The sequence below is a fragment of the Quercus robur genome, chromosome 8, assembly GCF_932294415.1.
Source record: "Quercus robur chromosome 8, dhQueRobu3.1, whole genome shotgun sequence".
Taxonomy (NCBI): Eukaryota; Viridiplantae; Streptophyta; class Magnoliopsida; order Fagales; family Fagaceae; genus Quercus; species Quercus robur.
In genome coordinates, this window is record NC_065541.1 from 21349970 (window position 1) to 21370708 (window position 20739).

General features: G+C 34.9%; 1 protein-coding gene and 1 pseudogene across 1 annotated transcript; one reads left to right on the forward strand and one right to left on the reverse strand.

Annotated features, from left to right (window-relative positions):
• Positions 1-2127: 2127 nt before the first annotated feature.
• Positions 2128-6615, reverse strand: LOC126694971 (F-box/kelch-repeat protein At3g23880-like). Its single transcript, XM_050391538.1, has 2 exons — positions 5360-6615; positions 2128-2414 (listed from the first exon to the last, which is right to left on the reverse strand). The coding sequence occupies exon 1, from the start codon at positions 6517-6519 to the stop codon at positions 5383-5385; it is 1137 nt and encodes a 378-aa protein (XP_050247495.1). The 5' UTR covers positions 6520-6615; the 3' UTR covers positions 2128-2414; positions 5360-5382.
• A 221-nt stretch (positions 6616-6836) lies between these two features.
• LOC126696029 (pentatricopeptide repeat-containing protein At1g06143-like) lies at positions 6837-9829 on the forward strand (annotated as a pseudogene).
• Positions 9830-20739: the final 10910 nt, after the last annotated feature.

Consider the following 20739-nt stretch of genomic DNA (forward strand, 5'->3'; position numbering starts at 1 on the left):
GCAAGAGTGACAGAGCTATCACTATGTAATTCTCTGTAATATATTGGTTAATTGTAGGTGCTATTAGAGAGGAAGTTAAGTTGTTAGCATATGGTTATATAGCACATGTTTCTTATTAGTTAGTTGTTAATTAGTAACTTAGAGATTTGTTAAAAGTTTGTTAGTCTGTCAGATGTGTAGAATTTACTCGTGCATCAGCTTTTAATCATGTTTGATTAGTGGATGTAATACAAAGGGTGTGCTCTCTCAGAATTGTTATGAAGCTCATTGTTTACATTTTATATTTTATTCTCTAAATTTCTCTGCAAGATCATAGTGATCTTTCTATTAATCAGCAATAAAATTTATCAGAAGTGTTACATTCACAACAATTTTACAATAAATCTTAAGTGACAAGTTATTGTAAAATATTGTAGATATAGCATTTCTTATTTATAGAACAATGTCATATATATTCACATCTAACTAATAATCAATGCCTAGTATATATCAAGAACAAAATGGAAAACCATAACAACTAATAAGCATGAAATTCATCTTGCCTGTTGTTCCTCTTTCTTTTTCCTTAGTAAGCAATTGTATGGCTGGGTTGGTCAAGCAAAACCAGACTCTCATCGTAACGATCAACAAAAGTATGTCCATATCCGATAATCCTAAGATCTTTAATCTCTTGAGTCTCAAAGTCTTGCGAGACAAGCTGTCCTCCTGGAATTCCCAATATAACCTCACCACTCTTCTTAAAACCTATTATCCTTGGTATGTTGTCATGTGTAAAATATGGAGCAGTGAATGAACATACCCCTTGGTATGTTGTAGACGGAGGTGCAAGTTATTATGGATTTTACAGGTAGGCGTATGAGAACAAGGGGTAGGATGTCAACAGGTAAAGAGTCCCACATCGCCTCAGTATGTAAATTGGATTCAGAAGCGGCTTGAGGATTTTGTTTAGAGAGAATTATTAGAGATTGAAGATCTGAGTTTGAACTTTGAAGGGAAGTCGAAAAGATGAAAAACCAAAAAATAAAAAAAGGGTTTTAAGTTTAATCATTGGGCTACACCACTTTGGAAAGAACTTAAAAGGAAATGAATATGATTTCAAAAAATATATATATATTTAATGAACCAGATTGTGCCACCGTGATAAATGAGTAAAATATATTTTAAATGAACGCGTGTGATGAGGCTAGTGTCTTTTATGTACATATATAAATACCAAATTTCTTGTTCAACTATTAGAAACTTTATCAGTTGAGCTTAACTAGAATCCACACTTCATCATAATCTAATCTTAACAAATAGAAATCAAATCCTGATTAAATTTAAATAGGACTTGAAATGAAATGCAATCCTAATCCCCTAATTAGCTACATGATATTATTTGAATTCAACTTAAGAACTTTATTTGAATTTAACTTGAATCAATCCTTATTTTATGTCGTTCGATTTCCAGAAATAACAATCTAGAGATTGCTTAAAATGTCTACATTTCATAGCTTTTTGGATAATGAAATGTATTGGTGCAAATTTCTTGTGTGCTTGGCAATTTTCTATTAAATTTCGTGAAATGTATTTTATATTTCTCTATTTTTGGAGTCACAATGAGAATTCCAAAATTATGGATTCTCTCCTCTTTGATTTAAACTAGATGGATTCCACATCTAATTTTTTTTTTTCTCCCCCTTTTTTTAATTTCTTTATCTATATAATTTTTTCTTTTCTCAAGTTAGCTGGAACATCAACATACATGACAACCTGAAGCCCAAATGAGTCACACGCGACCATCATTGTTCCAAACCCATTGAAGTTCACTCACAAAGCCCACCCCCAAAGCCGAATCGCTAGGAGCCTAGGACCAATGGTCCAAACCACCAATCCGACGTAACCATACACAGCGGCCCACACCTTGCCAAACCATACACGACAATGGTGGCTCCATTTGCACAAAAGAAAATAACAATAGCCCAAAACGCCATTGCTACAGTGAATCAGTGACCCAACAGAGAGGAGCCACAAAGTAACCACCAACACCCCACAAGCTCAAATCAAAGCCACTACACATGGTGGCCTACTAGGGAAATGTATGGTAGATGGAGAAAGATAAAGATTTAGAATAAAACTTTTGAAAAGTTTACGTAAAATGGTAATAATAATTAAATTTAGAGTAAAACATTTGCAAAGTTCACATAAAAGTTCATATACAAACAATGAAACCAAACTGCAAATCACCTAGAAATACTAAAATAAGAAAGGAGTTTAACATACTTCATTAAGCGTAAGCACATTATAACAACTACAATCCCTTTTGACATGATAAACTAATGCAAACTAAATACCATAAAAAAGGCTTGTCGAATCTTTCTCTTGATGAGTTAAGTCCATTATTTGCTCATCACCACCATGATTGCACAAAGGATCTGCAAAAAAGTTTTAAAAACGGTAAGGCTTTTTTTGTTTGTGATTTAATACTAGAAGTAGACAAAATAACATTAATTATTGTAATCACTATATAGAAAAAACCTACAACAATATTTGAGGTTTTCAAGAATGTACAGCATAAGAAATACTCCAAAGCATTTACCACATGAACATGTGCACTGGGGGGATGGGGGAGTGAGAAATGAGCCAAGCAGATTCCCATGCCAGCAATAATATAATAAGAAAATATCTTGCTGATTAACAAAGGGCAATTGTACAGAGAAAATACAGCATTCCAAAAGAAAATAAAAGTAGAATATCACACAATTCCAGGTAAAATAAAGAACACAAATACACTATGAAATCAACCGTTATTTACAACCAAAACAATTCAATGTAAAGCCAAAGCCAACCAACAATTCTATTATTGAGTCAAGGTTTGTATCATCCCTCTACATACTCTCTAGAATACATCTCTAGCTCTTAGTTAAGGATATCTGGAAAAGAAAAAAAAAAGTACATCAGTGAGTGTTCAAAGTGTCTAATGCGGAGGGCATTATTCCTTGCTCAACAATTGATCACTTGTGTATTTTTTTTTCATTCATAACATTAAGGCTTTCTTAAATTGTTTAAGAGAAATCTTTAACCTTCCTCTAAATGGTAACTTTGACCTAAAGAACAAACTAAGAACATTAGCACATTATAGGATGAAATAATGTTCAGGCTTATTAAAATAATTTAGGAGTTGTATTGGGATTCTGTTTTGAGTTCCACCTTAACCAGTGGGATGAGAGGAATGAGGAAAGGCTTCCCATGCTAAGAAAAGTGATACAGTAGAGAAGCAACCTAAATTCCGCCCCGGGGGGGGGGGGGGGGGGGGGGGGTGTCGTCCAAGGGGGGGAAAGTAAAAGAAACTAGATGCAAAAGTTACTAGCCTCCAAAACAAGAAAAATACATGACAGGCAATATTCAGAAATTGTAACAAATCTTATTGCTGCAATGAGAAGTCACTCTAATGAACCTAGGATTGTGCTGTCCATCCACATTTTTCATTTACGAAAAAACACAAGGCTAAAAAGGTGCTAACTACCTATGAACTTCAATAATTTACCCTCCAAATAATGAGGCAAAACCTCTTGTATGCTTGCATAGAAGAAGAATTATCAAACTCATTGAGTGCTTATACATATTTATAGAAATGTTAGTAACCAAATTTTGTAAGTCAAAAACAAATACAAACACTTAAATCCATTATTACTTTTTTTTTTTTTTTGGGGGGGGGGGGGGGGGGGAGTGGGAACCAAAACGAAGCATAGATCAAGAACAATCCCATTTCTAATAAAATTGAGAATATAAGCTGTATGCACTGCCTCATAAACAACTATAAAACTTCTTATCAAAAAAAAAAAAAAAATACCATACTAAAATAATCCATATAACAAAGAATGAGAAAGGGAAAAACAGTGGAAGGCATGATTTATAGAAACATTAGTAACCAAATGTTGTAAGTTGAAGACAAATACACACACAAAAGCGAACACTTAACCTCTATTATTTTTCTTTTTTTTTTGGGGGGGGTGGTGGTGGGGGGGTTCTCAGAATGATGCATCCCATTTCTAGTTATATTCAATTGAGAATATAAGTTATAAGTACTGCCTCATCGACAACTAGAATATTCCATGTAACAAAAAATGAGAAAGGGAAAAACTGTGGAAGGCATGATTGCAAAGTTATGGTCCTTGAGGGGAATGTGATCTTTTCAATACCTCGACATGTAAAGGCTTTTGCATCATCCAAGGAGAAGATTGGTCTTGGCCAGCCACAAGATTAGGTAACATTGTGATTTGGAGCTTAACTGTGACTCTGGTTCAAACATGTAATGTTCAACTAAATGTGTCTACAACTTCAGAAACATTAAATGCAAATAGACACATATTTCCTGTGATAATTAGTATGAGATCCTATATGTAATGCTTAGTCTTACTAACTTTATGAAGGATATTAGAATAACTGCAACAATTTCTTTCAAGATCTGGAGCTGATTCCTCTAAGCAACAAAACCTCATAATAAGTCGAGTCCATTCCTAGTTTATGTATAAAAATAATATAGTGAACAGTGAAAGAAACCAAAGTTGAGTAATGATGATAGAAGAGACAGAACTTTAAAAGTGAAAGTAAGGCCAACAGCTAAAAATAGGGGAAAAATGCAAGGTACACAAAGACAGCAAAGTAGAAATAGAATTCTCTTGCTCGATACATACATTAGAAAAAAGCTCCAAAAAGAATAATTATGGACAGAACACAAAGTTTGGATAAAGGCTACCCCAAAAAAAAAAAAAAATCAACAGAATACGTAGGAACAAAATGGTAACTCCATGCATCAGCCAACACACTCAAAATGGAAACTAAAGGAAAGGAAGCTGAAAATTATATTAGTGCTCTTCAAAGAAAGAACAAAAAAAGAACTTATAATGATAACAAAGTAACAAACATTAGAAAGTGACTTCCACAAAATGGTGGCAACAACATATAAAACTCTGAAACACAGTTCACATATCATTTCTCCGATTTTTCAATAAAAAAATAAAAGAAGGTTAGGAAAAATAAAATGAAGAGTAAAAGAAACATCAGATATGTAAATGTAGAAAAGAAGCTACCATCAGCAATTGAAAACCTTTTTTAACAAATTTCACCCTCAAACTACAAGAAGTTCCCAATCATATATAAATCTTGAGTTCAGTATATATGATCCCAAATTTATCCCCAAATACAACAGTGATTCTCATTTTCATTTTTTAGGATGTATTCCAAATAAGTTGAAACAGCAACTGCAGGAATTTATAGAACTGTACCATATATATTTATATCTAACTTATAATCAATGCCAAGTATATATGAATAACAAGATGGAAAACGATAAAAATAAGCATGAAATGCATCTTGCCTGTTGTTCCTCTTTCTTTTTACTCAGTATGCAAATGCACAGTTGGGTTTGTTGAGCAAAACTAGACTCTCAACATAAGAATCAACAAAAGTAAATTTATCTCCAATAGTCCTAAGATCTTTAATCTGTTGGGTCTCAAGGTCTCGTGAGACGAACTGTCCTTTATGCATTTCCAATAAAGCCTCACCAGTCTTCTTAAAACCTATTGGCCTTGGTAAGAAGCCTCCTTGATCAGCCAAAGTTGAAAACATTTTGGTCCAAGAGGATGCAACGGCGTACCATTTCATCACCCATATATCGACACAACGAATAGAAACCCCCCATTGAATTAAGGCAAGGGAATTCCTATAAGCTGAAACAGACACACCCACCAAATTCTCAGGATTATCCAAAGGTTTTGGCATTGCTATCTCGCGGAATACCTCGTCCCCCAAATCGAACACCAATATAAAATTCAGAATTTCGTTGTCAATATTGCTTTTACTGGCAACACAATGCAAAGCCCCATTGACAAAAGCATGTGGATCACATCTGTCTGCAAACGCAGTACCTGTGGGAGGCACTGCAGGAACCACTCTCCATTGAGCAGTGGCGAGCGAGTAAACCTCAACCTTGGGTACCTTAGAGCTTTCACTCTCGCTAGCACTCACAATCCTCACCACCTTATAGTCATTAGTTTTGGGATCAAATCCAAACCCAATAGAGGGGTTGTAAAAACGAAGTGTTCGGAGGCCAACACTGGGTGTAGGAAGATTCACAAGCTTTCTAACAAGAGGGTTCCAGAAAAAGAACCTGTCAGTGAATTTCATGGTAAAGCAGACCAAGCCGTTACAGGTACCCACCACACGGAACGTCCCGCTGAGAGGGAAGTCAAACCTGGTGTGTTCATATAAATCTGGGTTGTTGTTGTTGTTGTTGTTGTTGTTGTCACAATACAATGCGTAGAGTTCTTTATCACTAACCCTGTGTTCACTTGGAGGGAGCCTGAAGAGAAGGAGGGGGTGCTTGTTTTTGGAGTGGTGGAGATGGGTGGAGATGAAGGAAGGGTTTTGGATGATGGATTTCCATGTTTTGGAAACGGAGGTGCAAGTTATGATGGATTTTATTGGTAACCGTATGAGAACAAAAGTTAGGATTTCTGGAGGTGGAGAATCCCACATCGCTAAGCTTCGGTTAATAATTATGATTTGGAGAGATTGATGAAGATCTGGGTTTGAAAGCTTTGGTTGAAAAGAAATCGAATAGGATGAGATAATGGGGTTCGACTGTTTTTATGTTTAAGTTTAATCATCAATGGGCCCCACCACCTTGGAAAAAAAAAAGTTCGTGATTATTATCGAACCAGACTCTGCCACAATAGCAAAAAACCAATAAGTACAGCTAAGAGAATTCGTGCTGCGGAAGTTACAAACTATAATTGATCTTATTATCGATGGACGAGCTGTGGCACAAATGTCTATCTAGCATTACTTCAGTTATTAAAGACATGTTCCAGCCTAAACAACCTGGGATGATGTCTTTGCTTTTATGATCAAATCAATGCAAACCAAGATTGTTTTTGGTCAACCAATTTTTCAGTGCCTGCTCCAACTTTCTGCGCATAGATTATGGGTTTGTTTCATGTGTTTCTTCAAACTGCTTTGATTGATTCGAATTTAGGCAAACTTTGTAGATCAAGAATGGTGTTTGATGAATGCCTGAAAGAGATGTTTTGCGTGGACTACAAAAGTTTCTGCTCATATCTGTGCTGGGGATTTGAGTTCTGCTAGGAGATTGTTTGAGGAGATGCCTGAGAGGAATACTGCTATATAGAACACTACGGTCGATGGATATGCAAGAATAAGGAATTTTGATTTTGCGGAATTGTTGTTCGATCAGATGCCTGCAAAGGATGTGATCTCAGCACCAGAAATTTAGAGAAGCATTGGCAGTATTTAATGAAATGATGAGTGATGGGATTCATCCTGATGAAGTGGACTGTAAATGAACCAAGCCGATCTTGAACAACTCGGGTTCAGCTCGATAAAAAGTTTGTTCATGTTTGTTTATTTATAAATAAGCCAAACTTAAGCTTTATTCTTAGGCTCGTTTAATAAACAAATCAAGCCCAAGCCAAAAAATTTATTCATGAACAAGCTCGTGAGCTATTAGGCTTGATACACAACAATTCAAGCATAGACTCATTTATAAGTTTATATATATTAGCTAAATATACTTGTAGGGACACGATTTATTTAACGACCCAAGAATGATGTTGGGCTCATAAGTAAAGGGCCCTAACAATATGATTTGTAGAGAGTGGACTTGAAAGGCAAGATCTTAGCCGCAGGTTAACGGTTTAGTCGGGGTTTCTGTGGAAGCTTCTCTATGGGTGGACTTAGCTTGACTAGCTAAGCCTCTCATTAGAGTGAGTTGCAAGGTTTAAGTCCTCAGACAGTGTCCGAGGAGCTCTGTACCCTTCCCTTTTTCTCCCCTTTGCAGGATTTTTCCTCCTCCCGCGGGGATCCATTCTTCTTCGCTTTCTTTCCCTTTTATACTAGTGTTTATTTCCCTTTTAGTGTCCACGTGTAAGTTCTTACTTTCTGGGGTGCAGACCTGTCCTGTCAACCCATACCTAGAGTGGTTGGGGATTGTTGGAAAAGTTAAATGGCATGGTTTGGAGCATGGGCTTGTCAGATGCAGGATTCTGTATTACGATGTTGGCAGCTTTCTCCCTTGCCCTGTCCCTGTACAAAGTTTGCCCTTTCCTTCAGGCGTTTTGAGAGGTGCTGAGCATAAGATCGTCCTCGGCCATGTCCTCGTGCCCTTCTTGGGCTTTCATTATGCGTCCTCGACAATAGCTCTCCTCGGCTCAGGCATTGGGCCCAAGTGCAGAATGGGTCTGGGCCACGAATTATCAGGCCCCACAATACTCATTACAAATATCTTAATAATGGCATGGCCAATATGAGACTACTACCTATATTACCTTAATATTTTCCTTCCCTTTAAACTGATCAAAAACCACTTTAGACTATAATTACATTTAAAAATAAATAAATAATTAAGTATGCCACATATGATCTTTCCCTATCATCATCTAAAGTAAGATGTTAGTATTTTCTCATTTATAATAGTTACATACAGGTATTTTTCTAGTTCTCCACCATCTAACGTGAATGTAAAAATTGTATTCTGAACAATTGCTGAATCTGTAGACAAAGAATGAATTTAATTATGTAAATTATTAATTTGAACAATAGTTAATCATAAGTAAGACTAGATGCATGATAAAATGAATATACTATTTTCATTTTCTTTTTTCTTAATTTTAGAGATTTAAGCGTTTAATAAAGTAATTGTTTTAGATCTCAAGCTCAAAAACTTGACTTGAGCTCGAGTTTGGGCTTGGTATTAAGCTTAAGTTTGGCTTGACTAATTAATCAAGTCAAGCCAAGCCAAGCTCAAACTTTTTGGCTTTCCCACAAACTCAAGCTCAAATAATATTTTTAGGCTTGTCACAAGCTTAAGCCAAGCTCGAGCTTTTGATTTTTCCTGACGAGCCAAGCATGAACATGCATTACTTGACAAAGCTTGGCTCATTTATAGCCCCAAATGAAGTGACCATGGCAGCTATTATATCAGCTTGTGCTCATTTAGGAGCTCTTGACTTAGGAAGGGAAATAAATCTTTATATATTGCAGAATGGATTTGATCTTGATGTTTATATTGGGTCTACACTGATTGATATGTATGCCAAGTGTGGAAGCTTAGATAAGTCACTTTCAGTGTTCTTCAAGTTGCTGGAGAAAAAATTGTTTTGTTGGAATTCAGTTATTGATGGGCCTGTAGCTCAAAGGTATGCAGATGAAGCACTAAAGATGTTTAGCAGAATGGAGAGGGAGAAGATCAAACCCAATGGAATTACTTTTATTAGTGTTCTAAGCGCCTGCACTCATGCAGGACTTGTTGAAGAAGGCCGTAGGATGTTTCTGAGCATGACCAATGATTATTCCAACTCTCCTGAAGTTGGACACTAAGGATGCATGGTTGATCTACAGATCAAAGCGGGCTTAATTAAAGATCACTAGTGTTAATAAGAAGCATGAAAATTGAACCAAACTCCATTATATGGGGAGCCTTGGTAGGTGGGTGTAAACTCCATAGAAACTTGGTGATGCCCAAGTTGCTACTAACGAACTATTGGTTTTGGAGACAAACAACAGTAGCCATTACAACCTTCTGGTTAACATGTATGCTGAAGTAAATAGATGGGTTGAGGTTGCAAAAATCCAGGCAGCCATGAAGAATCTAGGAGTAGAAAAGAATTGTCCTGGATCCAGTTGGATTGAAATGGAAAGGAAGATTCATCAGTTTGCTGCATCTGATAAATCTCACCCAGCTTCTAGTAAAATTTACTTGTTGCTGGCTTAATTAGACACGCAGCTGAAGCTAGCTGGCTATGTTCCTGAACTAATATGGGGGATTTAGGCAGAACTGCCTACACCTTTTATGGTTGATGTAACATAATATTTTGGGGTTCTTTCCAGTCACCCCCCAAACACAAACTCTCTCTCTCTCTAGAAATGGCTGACCAAGCCGTGAAGCATACCTAGTAAGTCTTGTTGTTTATAAATCAAAACCGTGGTTAAGGTTAGATGAAGATGGCAATGATCTTATGCTCAGCAGATAAAGTTCTGATGAGGAATATGTCTCTGTTAGAAAGTGGAAGTTAGAGCTTGCTTGGCTCAGAAAAACCCTTGAAACAGCTTTGCAATTGTGTTGGTGGGCTTTGCCAACAGGTCTGTTTATTCTACTTCGTGTTCATCTAATGGAATAACTTGTATGAATGGTGCTTACTGTATAAATCAGTCATGGCACTATGGTAGAGTCTTGTTATTTGTGTCAGTTTGTCTAACTTCAGAACTTTGGAACAAGAATCTAAGAATAGATGACTCAATCAACTTATGCCATTCTTAAAACTGAATTTCATTATATTTTGTGGAATACATTCGTCCTTCCAAAAAAAATCCACAAAAAAAGAAAAATTGGTCTTCTGACTAAATGATGTTAGATTGGTAATTTTGCATTATCCATGTTTTCATGTTGACAATTTAACGCCTGTATAATGCATATATGTGCCGTAACTCCAAGTTGGATCATAATTTTAAAGTTTTTAGAATGATCAAAATACCTAAACATCAACTGCTCAGCTTGTTAGGCAATAGTTATTCATTTAAAAGTGTCCTTACAAGTTTGTCAATTTCATTTTCGAGGTATCTAATAATTTTCTGGGAAGGTGGTTTCTAAAATCTACATAAAAGAACCCCCTCCCCCCTCCTCTTTTTAAATATAGATCACTGTACATGTGAGGGCTGGTTCTTTTGTAGGATATGGAAGTTGGGTTTTTCTGTTTCAGAATGACATTTATATTTACACGGCAGTTTTTTGGTAACGGACAAGGAATTTGTTTTCTCAATATAAAAAATTTATAAAACTTAATTCTCAATTTTTGTCAAGATAAGTGTAGTTGAGAAGGGAGACCGAAAAACGTAATAGATCTGGTTACAAACTGTTCAGTGCAAGATGTAGCTTGAAAGCTTGCTGATTATGCAAAGTTTAGGAACAAAAAGACTGATAGGATGTGGAATGAGTGGTTGATGGAAACAAGCGATGATAAGAAGTGACTGCTCTTGGGGAGTCACAAGTACCTTCAAGAGAAAAAGAGAGATACTAAGGAGTGAGGGAGAACTTTAGAGGGAAAAATATGAAATTGCATCAGTTTTCTTATTATGAGCTCCATCACTAGCAAGACAAGAGGGTTTATATACATTGCCATGCTTAATTCCTGTTTGTAGGCTAATTGAGCATGTGCTGAAAGAGCTGGAATTTACAAATGCATGTGTTAAATGTGCCTAACCCAACTGATGTTAACCAATTAAGCTTATCCATCAAAATTTGAGATCAGCATGGACCTTGGCATTAGAGGATCAAGAGAGTTAAAACTGGTACCGACCCAAATACAGGCCTCGTGACCAATAATTAAGCAAATTCACCAGCTGACTAATAAAAAGAAGCAAATAGGGACTTTATACGCGTCACCTGCCCCTAACTCCCAATATTGCATTTGCACGGTACCTAAAATAAATAAAATATGTCAAACTCAGAATAAAAAACTATCGGTCTTTTAACACCCCCCCCCCAAAAAAAAAAAAAAAAAAAAGGGTTGGTCACTTTGTAGGCATTGTGCTGTGAATTTGTACCAAATTATCAATAAAACATTTTTGTACGTGGAAGGGTGGGAAGTAAACATTACAATAAAAACATCTCCAAAAAAATCATATACTAGCGTAAATAGTTTAACATTCACAAATAACAAATAAACAGGAGATTGTTCATCAATAAAATAAAAATAAATAAATAAACTTTTTTTATTCTCTACCCTCTCTCTCTCTCCTTTCCAAATATTATTTCTTTTTTCTCTCTCATGCACTGATCTAGTCATATTGGCAAAGATGGAGTGTGATGAAGGGTGGTTGATGGCAGTGTCGCTTCAAGGCCTAGGCAACTCAGGGCTCTTATTTGTCCCAATTTTTTAAAAAAGTTTTAAGACTTCCATTAACGTAACAAAAGGCTTCCAAATTGAGGAAAAAATTTTAGAATGATAACTAATTTTTTTTAAAGAAAAATATTTGTGAGTTTTGCATTCTTTTCCCATCTTCAAGAAAGCCCCAACATATTGGACCAATAGAAATCTAACACAATTAAAAACCTAAATTTTTTTCTTTAAAAAAATTGTTAGGATTGATAGGCCAAAAACGTATTGACCCCTTGTGATAAATTAACCAATTAATTTAGCCAGGTGAATTAATTAAGTTAATTAACATGCAAACGCGTGGTAGCACAAACAAATCACCAATAAACTAAGTATGTAGCGGAAAATAAATTTGACATAGTGATTTGTTTATTGTAAGCTCCACCAGAAAGAACACCCTTCTTTGCCAAGAACCTCTCTATTTTTTGTGTGTATATTGTATATTACAGTAACTTGGATTGTGTATGAATGAGTCTATTTATAGGCTCAATGGGCCTCACGAAATTACTACCCAAATTAATCAGATTAATTAGGTCCATTATTCTGATGCAGTGGGTGTTACAAGATTAATTGTTGGATATTAATCTAATAGGCTGGAGTAGGAGGATCCAAAAGGCTGATTCATTTCCATTTTTAATACCTCCACCCTTCACCTCACCCTTGCGCACATATCTAGCCCAAATGTTAGCCTATTAATCACCACAATTAAAAAGAATAAAATAGTTTCTCTCCTTTTTAATGTGGAATTAAACATTTTTACTAACTCCTCATCTTCCATATTCACTCCCATATCTTTACACTTATATTGTAACATTTATCCATTTTAATTAATTAATATTAAAATGCTTCAACAATCTCCCACTCATTTTAATATTAAATTTTAGTTAAAGAGAGATTACCAAGCAAAGATGGGTCACTATGCATCATGAAGGTGTGCTCTGCATTGAACCTTCACTTAGTAAAATAGCGATTTCAACTCCAGAGTCGTAGTGGTCTCCGACTTGAACTAGGATTGCTTTAGGGAAATTAAGCATCACTTACACATAACAACCCAGGTGTTGACATGAGCTTCTATAGCTAGCACTTTACAGCCGTGTGCTGATCTCGGTTTCATGAGTATATTTGAGATTAAGTCCAAATCTCATAAGGAGCGGCCCCACCCCCACACTCACATAGGTGAAATTTTGTCAAGGGTGCTCCTATAATTTTGACACCCCAATTATACGAGCTACAAATTTCATTAAGAGTTTTTTACTCAACCTCTCCATATTACAGGATAAATGCACTTACATCATAGGGATAAACAATTAAAAAAATTATTTAGAAAATAAATAATTAAAAAAAATAAATAGTGCATTTCTTACAACCATCGTATGATTCGTTTTTCCCATTAAACCCAATTCTCAGGATTTCTAGTCCTTGGGTTGGGTATCCTCATACATGGCTCATGATTCTATGGACTTTAGTCCCATCCCCTTGATATATTTCAAACCCTATCTTTTGCCAAGGCCTTGGTAAATGGATCTGCAAGATTATCATTAGATTTAATATAATCCACAGTTATGATGCCACTACTCAAATAAGATCGCACGGTACTATGCTTTCTTCTTCTAGGTCTGGATTTACCGTTGTAGTAACGGTTTTTAACTCTACCAATTGCGGCAATGCTATCACAATGAATTAATATAGGTGGAATTGGTTTTTCCCAAAGTGGAATTTCATATAACAAATCTCTAAACCAATTTGCCTCTTCACTAGCTGAAGCTAATGCTATTAATTCAACTTCCATTGTTGAATTAGCAATTTTTGTTTGCTTTTTAGATTTCCAACTAATAGAACCACTACCTAAGGTAAAAATATAACCAATGGTAGAGAGAGAATCACCTGACAAAGTATTTCAATCGGCATCACTAAAACCTTCAATCACAGTAGGGTACTTTTTATAAAATAAGCCATAACTTTTGGTACCAATTAAATATCTCATGACTCGTTCAATAGCTAGCCAATAATCTTTACTAGGCTTGCTAGTAAATCTGCTTAGCACTCCTACTACATATGCAATGTCAGGTCTAGTACAATCAGTAGTATAACCCAAACTACCAATGATATTAGCATAATCCTTTTGATTAAAAATCTCATCATCATTATTCACAGGAAATAAATGAACACTAGAATCAAAAGGAGTAGCTACACTTTTGTGATCATGAAAATTATATTTTCTCAATATTTTCTCAACATAATGTGATTGATCAAGATATATTTCATCACATGCTTTTGTAATTTTCATGCCCAAAATAAAATTAGCCTTACCAAGATCTTTCATATCAAAATGGCTTTTAAGCATATTTTTTTGTCTCATTTATAACATGCATATTTGAGCCAAAAATCAACATATCATCCATATAGAGGCTAATAATAACATGTAAATTATTCCATGATTTAGAATAAATACATTAATCACATTCATTTGATTTATAACCATTCTCAATCATGCAGGAATCAAACTTTTCATGCCATTGCTTAGGTACTTGTTTTAAGCCATATAGGGATTTAGTTAAGTTACATACCTTGCTTTCTTGTCCAGGCTCTACAAAGCCTTCGAGTTGATCCATATAAATCTCTTCCTCTAGGTCCCCATTTAGAAAAGTAGTTTTTACATCCATTTGATGAATTTTCAAATAAAAAATTGCAACAATAGCACTTAACAATCTACTAGATATAATTCTTGTTACCGGAGAAAATGTATCAAAAAAATCAAGATCAGCTTTTTGTTTAAAACCTTTTGCAACAAGTCTAGCTTTAAACTTATCTATTGATCCATCCGGTTTCAACTTTTTTCTAAGGACCCATTTACAACCTATGGTCTTACAACCCGGTGAAAGATCTACTAATTTCCAAGTTCTGTTAGAAATTAGAGATTCCATCTCATCATTTACAACCTCTTTCCAAAATATAGCATCAAGTGATGCTAAAGCCTCTTTTAAATTGATTTTCCTCAATATTAAAAACATAATAATCAGGACCAAAATCATTTTCAACTCTAGCTCTTTTACTCATTCTAGGTTCCATTTCAAAATTTTCTTGATTTTGTAAATGTGAAGTAGAAGAACTAGGTTGTGACAAAATATTTTCTTCACCCCCACTATTTTTCAATTTAAAAGGAAATTTTTCTTCATGAAAAATTGCATCACCAGATTCAAAAATTATTTTGTTTTCAAGATCAAAAAATCTATAGGCTGCACTATTAATCACATAACCAAGAAAAACACAGGTAGTAGCTCTTATACCTAATTTAGGCATTTTAGGGTCAATAAGCCTTACATAAGCAAGACAACCCCATACTCTCAAATATCCCAAATTTGGCTTATGTCCTTTCCACATCTCAAAAGGTGTGGTGTGTGACTTTTTATGTGGCAACCTATTCAAAACATGACATGCTGATAAAATAGCTTCACCCCAAAAATGTAAAGATGTACCAGATTCAATTAACATGGCATTTGTTAACTCAATTAAAGTTTTATTTTTTCTTTCAGCTACAGCATTAGAAGCAGGTGAATATGGTGCAGTCCAAAGACTGAACAAATGAGATTAATGCACTTGATTCATACTCACGGCCTCTATCACTTCTTATTCTTTTTATTTTTCTACCGAATTGATTTTCAACTTCTTTTAAAAAATCTTGAAATTGTTCAAAAGCATCACTTTTATTTTTCAACAAATAAATAGTTGTACATTTTGAGAAATCATTAATAAAAGTGATAATATATCTATTTCCTCCACGAGTTAAAATTCCGTCAAATTCACATAAATCAGAGTGAATTAACTCAAGCAATTTGGAATTTCTTACAACACTTTTATGAGGCCTTTTTGTAATCTTAGCTTGACTACAAGTTTCACATTTTTCAAAATCTTTTAACAGTCTTGGAATTAATCCTAAACTACTCATGATTCCCACATATCTACAATTTATATGACACAAACGAGCATGTCAAAAATTAATAGAAGAAAGCATATAAACTGAACTAGTAGATGCTTTATTATTCTTAACATTCAATTTAAACATTCCATCACAAGCATAACCCTTGCCCACAAATAATCCATTTTTAGTGATTACATAATTATCAGATTCCATAATTTGCTTGAAGCTAGCCTTATTAAGGAAAAAACTTGACATCAAATTCTTCCTCATGGACGGAATGTAAAGTACATCTTTCAGTGTTAGCACACGTCCAGAAGTGAATTTCAATTCAACCTCACCACTCTCAAGAACCTTGGTTTTGCTAGAGTCACCAAGCATAACAGTTTTTTCTTCTTCAAAAGGAGTGTACAATTTGAACCAATTTTTGTGACATGCCTATTAGCACTAGAATTTGCCCACCACCCTTCAACGTATTGCACCATATTGATGTCTATAATCATAACCATTAAAGGCTCTTTAGTTATGTTAGCCTGCAGGATAGATTCATGTTTCCGAAATTTGCAAAATCGAGCAATATGCCCACTCTTGCCATAAACAAAACAGGATCTATTAAATTGATCTTGTGAAGGGGGTCCTTGTTCTTATTGTAATTTTTATTTGGGTTTCCCCTTCCTTGAGGTCTATTATTATTTTTAAAGGTTCTCTTTTTAGGCTTCAATTAACCATTTCTAGGAAAATGATTTTTGGGTATATTATTATTGGATGAAATAAGGTTTACCTTTGTGGTGGAATTACCATTGCTCTCTTGTGTCATGAGTGCATCTTGTCCTCTAGCCTCCTCCTCCACACGAATGTGTGTGATCAAAGTCTCCAAGGATGTCTCCTTTTATTTGTGCTGCAAAGTCTTTTGGAACTCCCTCCAAGATTGTGGTAGTTTATCAATTATGCAAGCTACCACCAAATTGTCTCCAATCTTTATGCCTTCAGATCTCAATTTTGCCACGATCATTTGAAAGTCTTGTGCTTGATCCACCACTGATTTTCCATCCACCATTTGGTAACGGAAAAATTTACTAGCAGCATACTTCTTTGCACCTGCCTCCTCAGTATCATACTTGCTTTGTAAAGCTTTTCAAATTTTCTTAACAAAATTATAAGTTGTATCATAATAATCATAGAAATGATCGGCAAGACAATTCAAAAGATAAGAGTGACAATTATATTCGTCTTTTGTATACTTATCTATTTTTTCTTGATGGAGACTATATTCTTCCTCACTCATCTCATCGGTAGGAACTTTTGATGGATTCTTGTCAGTGAGGATGTAGGAGACTTTGAGAAGACTCAAGTAGAAGAGGACCTTTTCTTTCCATCTCTTGAAGTGGATTCCCTTAAAGCGAAAGGGCTTGTTGAGATCTCTAACAAGCTCATTTGGTTTCTCTTGTGTAGACTCCATGTGCTGAATCTCCTTAAAATTGTTGGTGCAAACACAATAATATTGGAAATAACACAATGAGAAATTGAATAGTACTTCTGAATATTATTAATTCAATGAGAAAAATTACATAATACTATTTGGACTAAGGCTCGGCACTCACTCTCTTTAAGGAGATTCAAGCCCTTGGTTAGCTAAATTTTGTAACTGGTATAGACCTTCTCTGACTTGTCTCCCCCAGGATACAACAGCCCAACAAGTGTCGTATGACTAGAACAATTTTTACACAAAATGTTCAAGCCCAAATCTCCACCAGAAAGAACACCTTTCATATTAATTAGGTCCATTATTCTGATGTAGTGGGTGTTACAAGATTAATAGTTGGATATTAATCTGATGGGCTATAGTAGAAGGATCCAAGAGGCTGATTCATTTCCATTTTTGATACCTCCACCCTTTACTTCACCCTTGCGCACGTATCTAGCCCAATATCTAAGATAATTCATGTTAACCCATTAATCACCACAATTAAAAAAAATAAAATAGTCTCTCTCCTTTTTAATGTGGGATTAAACATTTTTACTAACTCCTCATCTTCTATATTCACTCTCATATCTTTACACTTATATTGTAACATTTATCCTTATATTGTGGTAGTTTATCAACTATGCTAGCTACCACCAAATTATCTCCAATCTTTATACCTTCGGATCTCAATTCTGCCACAATCATTTGGAAGTCTTGTGCTTAATCCACCACCGATTTTCCATCCACCATTTGGTAATGGAAAAATCTACTAGCAACATACTTCTTTGCACCAGCCTCCTCATTATCATACTTGCTTTATAAAGTTTTCCAAATTTTCTTGGCAGAATTATAAGTTGTATCATAATAATCATAGAAATGACCGGCAAGACAATTCAAAAGATAAGAGCGATAATTATATTCATGTTTTGTATACTTATCTATTTTTTCTTGATGAAGACTAAATTCTTCCTCACTCATCTCATCGGTAGAAACCTTTGATGGATTCTTGTCAGTGAGGATGTAGGCGACTTTGAGAAGACTCAAGTAGAAGATGACCTTTCCTTTCCACCTCTTGAAGTGGGCTCCCTTAAAGCGAAAAGGCTTGTTGAGATCTCCAACAAGCTTATTTGGTTTCTCTTGTGTAGACTTCATGTGTTGAATCTCCTTAAAATTGTTGGTACAAATACAATAATAATGGAAATAACACAACAAGAAACTGAATAATACTTCTGAATATTATTAATTTAAAGAGAAAAATTACGCAACACTATTTGGACTGAGGCGCGACACTCACTTTCTTTGAGGTTCAAGTCCTTGATTGGTTAAACTTTGTAACCGGTACAAACCATCTCTGACTTGTCTCCCCCAAGATAAAATAGCCCAACAAGTGTCGTATAGCTAGAACAACCTCTGTACAAAGTATTCAAGCCCAAAATTCCACTAGAAAGAACACCCTTCCTTGCCAAGAACCTCTTTATTTTTTTTAGTGTATTTTTTGCAGTATCTTGGATAGGGTTTGAAGAGTCCATTTTCCATAATAATAATGGAGTATTAATTTGGGTCATTTACTCACCAACATATATGGTACTTATTCTGAATGGGCTGTCAAGTAGGCCAATGCATTTCCATTTTTGACACCTCCACCCTTCACTTCCCCCTTACGTACATATCTAGCCTAATATTTGATTCAATTCATATTAACTCATTAATCACCATAATTAAAAGGAATAAAATAGTCTCTCTCATTTTCAGTGTAGGATTAAACATTTTCATTAACTCCTCATCTTCCATATTCACTCCCACATCTTTACATTATGTTGTAATATTTATTTATTTTAATTAATTAATATTAAAATGCTCCAATATGCTCATTATGTTGTAGGCAATTATGATTAAAAGTGAACAAGTTTAGCATTTGAATTTAAAATATTTTATTCCAATTTGTAGAATTCAATAGGTGTGTTTGAAAGATTGAATTAATCTTAATTAAGTGTTCAATATCTTTTCATTATCCTCTTCTTATATCAATTTCAAATTCTAATCATGTTTTGACAAATCAAGGAGGTGATACTAAATTCCAATATTGTCACCATATTTATAATCAACTTATTGGTGTTTGCTTTTACGAATAATCATTGAATCAGTCATTATTCATACTATATTAAATGTTTTAAACTAATACTAATTATTTCTACAAGACATTATATTAAATTGTATATTTTTAGAATGACTGAATTATCTTGATTGTCTTTTGTTTTGATATTTGGGTCTCTTTATTTCCTTTCAATTTATATTTTTCTTGGTCCTAACATCTAATTGAAATGTTTGATTTAGCCAATGACCATAACAAACTCCAACCAATTCTTTGTTAGTTTAAAAGTTCCATCCAATTAGTGGCTAATCAACAAAGAATGAGAAAAACATGGTAAGGAGGTACAAAAACAGCACAAGCACAAGACTACAAGAGAGCTTGGTGAGCTTCAACTTCTAGAGTTTCTGCCTCTTTATCAAGGTAAATTAATGTTATTTAGGAATGAAATATCATTTGAGTTATTAAAAGAATAATAATTTTATTTTTTTACTTTGACATCGAAATCAATATAAATTTTATACATTTATGTTAAATAATACCGTGCATTGCACAGGTTAGCAACTAGTTAGTTTCTAAAGTTGTGCTTAAATTTGGTTTATAACTTTGGCATAAATGCTCTTTTCGTCTCTACATTTTGGGGTCATTTCTATTTTGGTCCCTACATTTCTACTTTACCACTTTTAGTCCTAAATCCAATTAACGCTTGTTATTTAAGTCCTTTTCGTCAGCCAACAAACGGAAATAGCTGACGTGGCTAACGGACTGATTAAAATATTAATAAAAATCCACCGTGGCTCTCGTCACCCATGCCACCTGGGTTTCCCGCCCTATTTTTCGCACGTGACCCTCACTACCCCCCAAATTAGTACCAGAAACCAAAATTGGTCCACCTTCCCCCAAACCAAATCAGTCTACCTTCTCTTTCTGTGAACCCCCAAACCAAATCAGTCCACCTTCTCTCCCGATCAAACCACCACCATCACAGACAAACAAACCACCATCGCAGACAAACAACCCTAGAAATATATATATATATACCCAAACCCATTTTTCTTCAAATAGCAGAGAAAAGAAGAGTAGTGAGATCTCTATCTCTGTGAGATAGAGACCAAACACACAGGTATTAGCTCTCTCTCTCTGTGTATGTCCTTATATATAGCTAGCTTTATATTATGCGTAGGAGCCACAATGTTGCTTTTGTATATTCATTGTTTGGGTTTTGACTTTATTATGTTTGTTTAGTTACTTTTGACTGTTTGTTGGTCCTTGTTTGGGTATGTGTTTCTTTGTGGCTTCCAATGTGTTTCTGCTGTGGGACAAAATGCTTATGACA

Coding starts and splice junctions, on each gene's coding strand:
- LOC126694971 (XM_050391538.1), bottom strand. CDS start 6,519: ATGTGGGATTCTCCACCTCCAGAAATCCTAACTTTTGTTCTCATACGG.